This window comes from Centroberyx affinis, unplaced genomic scaffold (assembly GCF_046629955.1).
Source record: "Centroberyx affinis isolate AG114_WGS23_722 - 3 ecotype Tasmania unplaced genomic scaffold, CSIRO-AGI_Caff_v1 ptg000700l_1, whole genome shotgun sequence".
Classification (NCBI taxonomy): Eukaryota; Metazoa; Chordata; class Actinopteri; order Beryciformes; family Berycidae; genus Centroberyx; species Centroberyx affinis.
Window position 1 is genome coordinate 62948 of NW_027279319.1, and position 6000 is coordinate 68947.

The window sequence follows — 6000 nt, forward strand, 5'->3', positions numbered from 1 at the left end:
TACACTGACAAATTGCATCCAAAAACCATATTCCACCCATGATACAGTTGGCCAATTCAATGCCATGAGGTATACTTTACAATATGTGAAAAGAAAACCCAACTCAGTGCATTACATTGAAATGAATTGAACTGAAACCACTGCAAAACATGTCATTTCAAGAGGGTAGCAGGAATATATGACAAACATTTTGAAAAAATAAATGAATACATGTTGCTCCCATTCATCACACAGGCTCAACATGTGGTGAAGATAAGAATCTGAAGCAATGTTTTCTTCCATCTCTGCTTCGTCAATCACTGTTGGGGCAGACAGGAGGCCTAGCAGACATGAAGGCTCTCACAGAAAAGAAGTGGAGGGAAAATATGGTTTTGATTTAGAATTCAGACTGAAAATCCATCAAGATTTGCTCAACAGATGCATCTGTCAAGCAGGTGGCGACACACAAAGTGGACTGTATAATCACACTCTCATTGGCTGTGGCTGGTCACAGGTGTGTGTGTGTGTGTGTGTGTTTGTGTGCATGTGCACGGCCATGCATATCTGCTTGGAAAGCAAACATGAATCTATATTCATTACAGGAGGTGCTCTGATATCTCCAAACCGCAAGACAGCCGACAGGCTATGTTCAAAAACCTGCATATATATATATATATGTATAATGAGTGTGATCGCATCACTGCTTAAGGAGAGGCGATTCAGTCTTCCATTGACTGGCACTGTATATTGTTATTGATAAGGCATTTAGGCAGTGCTGCAGGGGACCTGCCAAAGTAGACAACCTCTTCCACAATCCATATGCACGAACCACAAGGCTTTCAAAAAGGGGGTATTTAAATACAGCGTTGTGAAGTACTACATTGGGGACACATGGAATTAAGCTGGAAAAGGTTTCCCTCCATTTTCCAACCAATATTACCCTCTTGCACACCTTACAGCAGAGATGCACTGAAAGCATGAGACATGTGCATATCTAAATGCATCAATCATTTTGATGCGTCTCCTCCAAACTTAGCTCAATTTTGGAGTGTCAAGAGAGAATCAAAACTTTTTTGTGAGGTTTCTGGGGCCAACAACACAAACTAAGCAGCTATGGGATTGGAACGTCTTTTATGTCACATTATCTGTCGCAGCAGGGAAATGCAAGTTCCGCTGAAACTTGATTGCAGTATGCCATAGTAGCATAAAATGACGCAGAGAAGTGGGTTGGGTTGAATGCCTGGTGTGGGTAAATCTGCTGGGGGAAAGGGAATACACAATACTCTCTCCTCCATCAACAACTTACCCTCAAGAAGTCATTGTGCATGACACTTTCTTGCACACCCCCTACTGCTCAGGTGGAGCTGCTCAGTGGCCAACAGCATGATACCAATTGTACTGGGCAGGTCCTGAGTATAAACATATGAATAACTGTATGAACGCAAAGCAGGGTGTTTAACATATCTCCCCTGGATAAATAAAGGCTTTATAAAAATGCACCCACAGTAATGGATGATAATAGCATATCAGGCTTTCAGATGGGAGAGTGACATTACTTCAGTGTGTCATTTTCAAATTGTCCTGCTCTCTTGCCTGGGCCTACACACACACACACACACACACACACACACACACACACACACACAAAACAAAACAAAGAGCCTGGGTATGGAACTAGTGCATCTGGGCCATTAGCTTGGACAGACAGCAGGAGTTAGTGTGTCAGTCACTCACAGTGTCCCAGTGGAGCACAGAGACAAAACCTCAGACTTTTAGATGCCTCCCTGCCCAGCTCACTCAGTATGGGGGCAAAGAAAGTAACTCTACTTTCCACGAGCCATTAGCTGGTTATGAGCCACCCATCTGCCATAATGTAAACTCTCCCCTAAGAGCTGTCATTCAAATGACAGGGAACCAACGATCCATATCAGAACTTGTTTTTTTTTGTTTTTTTTTTAAAGAGTTGATGTCTGATAGTGAAGGAGAAAGACCTTTGAAGTTACTTGTCCTCTGTGGTAATAGGGACAATCAATCTGTGTCCACTTTCGGAGAGTTGGACTGCTCTACTGTATATGAGAGGAGTGGACTTCTAGATAGCTTAGCTCCAATTGAGCTGTCAGCTTAACCGCTTCATGGTTAAGTGAGTGTAGCAGAGAGGAGAATATTGGTTGGTGTGCGTGCGTGTGCGTGTGCATGTGCGTGTGCGTGCGTATAGGCAAGCTTACCCGATGCATGTCATTCATCTGTGTCTGTGCATCCATGCTTGAGTGGTTCATTCTATTGTGAATGTAGGGAACCAAGGGCTCACAGCAGGATATCAGCACCAGGCAGAAATCCATTTGAGTCTCACTTGGTCAGCTCAGATACCCTACCAACCCACCTCCCTGTGGAGCGCCATGCCCCACGTCTCCAGTGGGAACCCATGAAACAGAGCTCCATCCTGGGCTGGCGTCACCGCCTGCCTCCCCCTCGCCCCATGGGAGTAAGAGGCCGGCAGACTCAGTATGTGTTCCAGCTAATGTGAATAAAGAGGAGGTCACTGTTCTCCCGCTTCCTCTCACTCTCTATCACATTCATGTGTGACCGAACATGGCCTGTGAGTGTGCCACACAGGCATGTGTAAGAGCACGTAAACGCACAGTGTGTATCTGAACAAATGAAGCGTTGGTAGCTGCTTGCTCGCTTTAATAGGGAGCCAGCAGTAGTCACGGGATACAAATACGGTTGGAGGAACACACATACAAGCATGCGCATGTGCAGACAAGTGCGCACACACAAGGGCACTGACCAAAGCTCATTGTATGTATGGAGATAAGCAGAGATTACAGGAGCCAAAGGCTCTGGTCATCCGAAGTATGCTGAGGGAACCGAGTCTGGCCCGGGATCTGTCGAGCCGTCTGTCCCCATCTACCTCCTCTGTCCCGAACTCTATGTCTCTTTATTTATGCCTCTACCAAGCAGTGCTGGGACTGTCATGAAAAGATATATCCTCTTCCTCCTATTCAGTTTATCTTGGTCTCCATTGTAACCAGGGCCACTGAAAGCAGAGCCCCAGGCGGAGCGTTGGAGCCCAGAGGCAGCAGCACGAGCGGCACCTCGCTGGCTGACAACCAAGCCGGATGCACTATCACACAGCCACTGCTGTAGTTGGCAAGGACCCTGAATAAAATATAAAGCTGAGGGTGTAAGTATATGTGTTGGGCAGTTTGGTGTGTGGGAGGAAGGTAGAGCAGGGAAGGTAGGGGAGGGAAAAGAATGCATGCGTCTGTGTGTGTGTGTGTGTGTGCGTGTGTGTGTGTGTGTGGGTGCATACAGATATGTGTGTTAATCTGTCTTTGTTCATGTGAGTATTCTGTATTTGTGCAGTTTTGTGTTAGAAGGATAACATTAGGGTTTCAGAAACTACCGTGCATGGCTTTGTGTGTGCGTGTGGGGGCAATAATCAAATTGAAAGCAGGGACTCCAAAAAAAAAAACAAATAACCAAAGCGTGAGAAACTGAACACGAGAGGGTGTGAAACAAATTATTGTGGTTGACTGCAGTGATGAAAAACAGAGCAGGCACTACCACTAAGCGCATGAAACACAGGCTTCCGCACCCAAGCATACGGCATAAAAGCACGATTAAACTTGATAAGACTTCAACCATGATTAGCCACAGCCATTTGCAGGGCCAAAGAGCCAGCACATATAGGACTGTTAAGGTTTCACAGTGAGGACAGAGGTACGGCGGTACAATTACGCCGTACCTCTGTAAGCAAATTACAGTTCACTAACTACTGGAACTGACTACCAGAGACACTGAATGAGTGCAAATGGCTCAAATAATCTGAAAGAACATTGGTAAGAATTCGCTTATGTGTAAATCGATACGATTCTGAGATTATCTGTGAAATGGATTGATGTTCTGTCCACAGGGTCGTTCTATTCTGGAAAGCTGGTCTTTTCACTGCCCCATGAGAGGACTGGACATGGGTGAGCTGGCTTTGTGTCTGTCTGTGTGTGTGTGTGTGTGTGTGTGTGTGTGTGTGTATGTCCTCTCTACTCACTGAGTCTCTTTGCAGCCTCCAGGGCCTTGGAGGCTGTGTCGGCCACATAGAACCGCTGGACAGCCACACCGCTCTCCTGCATCAGCTTCTTGCTCTGGTACTCCTGCAGATTCAGCCATCTCCTGGGACTCAGCCGGGTGCACTGCAAGGGAGGGAGGGAGGGAGGGAGGGAAGCAGAGACGGAGAATGAGTAAGTGAGTGACTTGTACACAGGCCATCCTGTGGAAGATAGTTAACACAGTAATAAAATGTACCGGTCTCAAGGGATCCATCTGTGGACAACTGTGAGAAAAACATGCACAAATGCTAACTTTTTTTCTCTCCGACTCAACATCTCTCCTAGCCTGTGAGCTCTCTGCTGCAGTTTTTCGCATTATACAATACCAAAACATGTCAAACACCTGCCTCCAAATGTACGGGCTACATCCCTTCCCTTCTTCCTTCCTCTTCCTTTCCCCTCTCCCCCTTTCTCTCTGTCTCTTTCGCTCCTTTTCTTGTAATGAGCCAGCTAGGCCTAAGCTGCAGGACTACTCTGGAGCTGTTTGCTCCGTCAGCAGACACAGGCCCTGTCAGCTCCAGCTGTTGCTGCTATTAAAAAGAAATTGGCTTTTTAATGTGACAGAGAGACACAGGCTGTGTTAAGGTTAGATTCCCTCTGCACCAGCACACACTGTGTGTGAGCGCGCGTGTGTGTCTGTGTGTGTGTGTGTGTGTGTGCCTGTGTACATGGCCGTGAGTGTGCACATGTAGATGTATTCACAGGGAAGATCATTAGGGAGTCGTTAAGGCGAGAAAGGCCATTAAGGTAAAGGGAAAACAAGAATTGCTAGGTAAATGGCATGGTTCAGTATGTGTATTTCCCAACACAATTTGTAGTGGAGATTAATGTAACACGGTAATAAAATCAGGATCACATTGCATCGCATTGCTGAGGTAAGTAGAGCTGGACTCAAGTGAGCTATAATCCACTGTTATGGCCTAGTTACATCAGTTAGGTCAGGACTACACCAGGCATTGCTTGGACAGGGAGGCCAGTATGAACATAATCAAGGGGCATCCATGCAGATTATTATGCAATAAGACTTTGCATAGCAAGGCTAGGGGCCCTTAATCTTGTAATAACATCTGGATATTACTGGTATTGCAAGCCATTAGGCTATGGCCTTAAAGTGGAATACTATCATTAAAGCATACTACAAGAATATAACCAATGCATTGTATACTATCAGTGTACTTCCATTGTTGTATCCTGAGTAGTAGAACAGTGGGTCATGTGACCAACTACAACATTTTCTCAATGGTAAGAAAAAGATTTTACTGAAAAGTGGTATCTCCCTCTGGACTAAATAGCTCTAAATGTTGTTCATTATCTAAACTCATCGCAGTGGTTATTGGAGTTGCATAAAGCAACATAAAAGTCATGACTGCAGGCAGCTTGTCCTGGCTGGGGACCAGGCTGCTTTAGATGATGTGTCTCCATTTGGACACTCTCCAGCACTAACCTGCAAGATTTAAAAACAAACAATGTGTATCTTGGGGTTTTTGCAAATTAGAAAACGAGGCAACAGTAAACGTTGTCGCCCATGCATGATGCAGTCATTCTTTTGGCTAATAATTTAGAAGTATGTTATCCAATGCTTGTATAGTATAGGTCCTATACTATACAAGCATTGGGTAACATACTTCACCCTTGTCCTATACTATAGGACAGGGGTGGGCATTCATGTGCCATGTAGGGCCAAGAGTATCAGTGAAATCACCTGGTATACTGCACAGTATGGTCTTTGTCTGTACCTTTCAAAGTTATAAATGTTGGTATTTAGTTGTTATGCCCTCATCCAACCAATCAGTGCAATTTTGTAAATGCCAGAGCACAGTGCCAAAATGCATCATCCCTGTAAGTTTCGTCAAAACAGTAATGTCTGAGATATCCCTGAGTTGAGTTAAAATGTGAAGGAATTACATTGACAAGG

General features: G+C 45.1%; 1 protein-coding gene across 1 annotated transcript in view; it reads right to left on the reverse strand.

Annotated features, from left to right (window-relative positions):
* The window catches only part of suclg2 (succinate-CoA ligase GDP-forming subunit beta), a gene marked incomplete at both ends in the record, with an annotated part of 63177 nt that extends 59008 nt beyond the window's left edge, over positions 1–4169 (reverse strand). Inside the window, one exon of the mRNA XM_071519480.1 lies at positions 4028–4169. Coding sequence (XP_071375581.1) covers positions 4028–4169 — 142 coding nt within the window. The remainder of the gene's footprint in view (positions 1–4027) is intronic.
* Positions 4170–6000: the final 1831 nt, after the last annotated feature.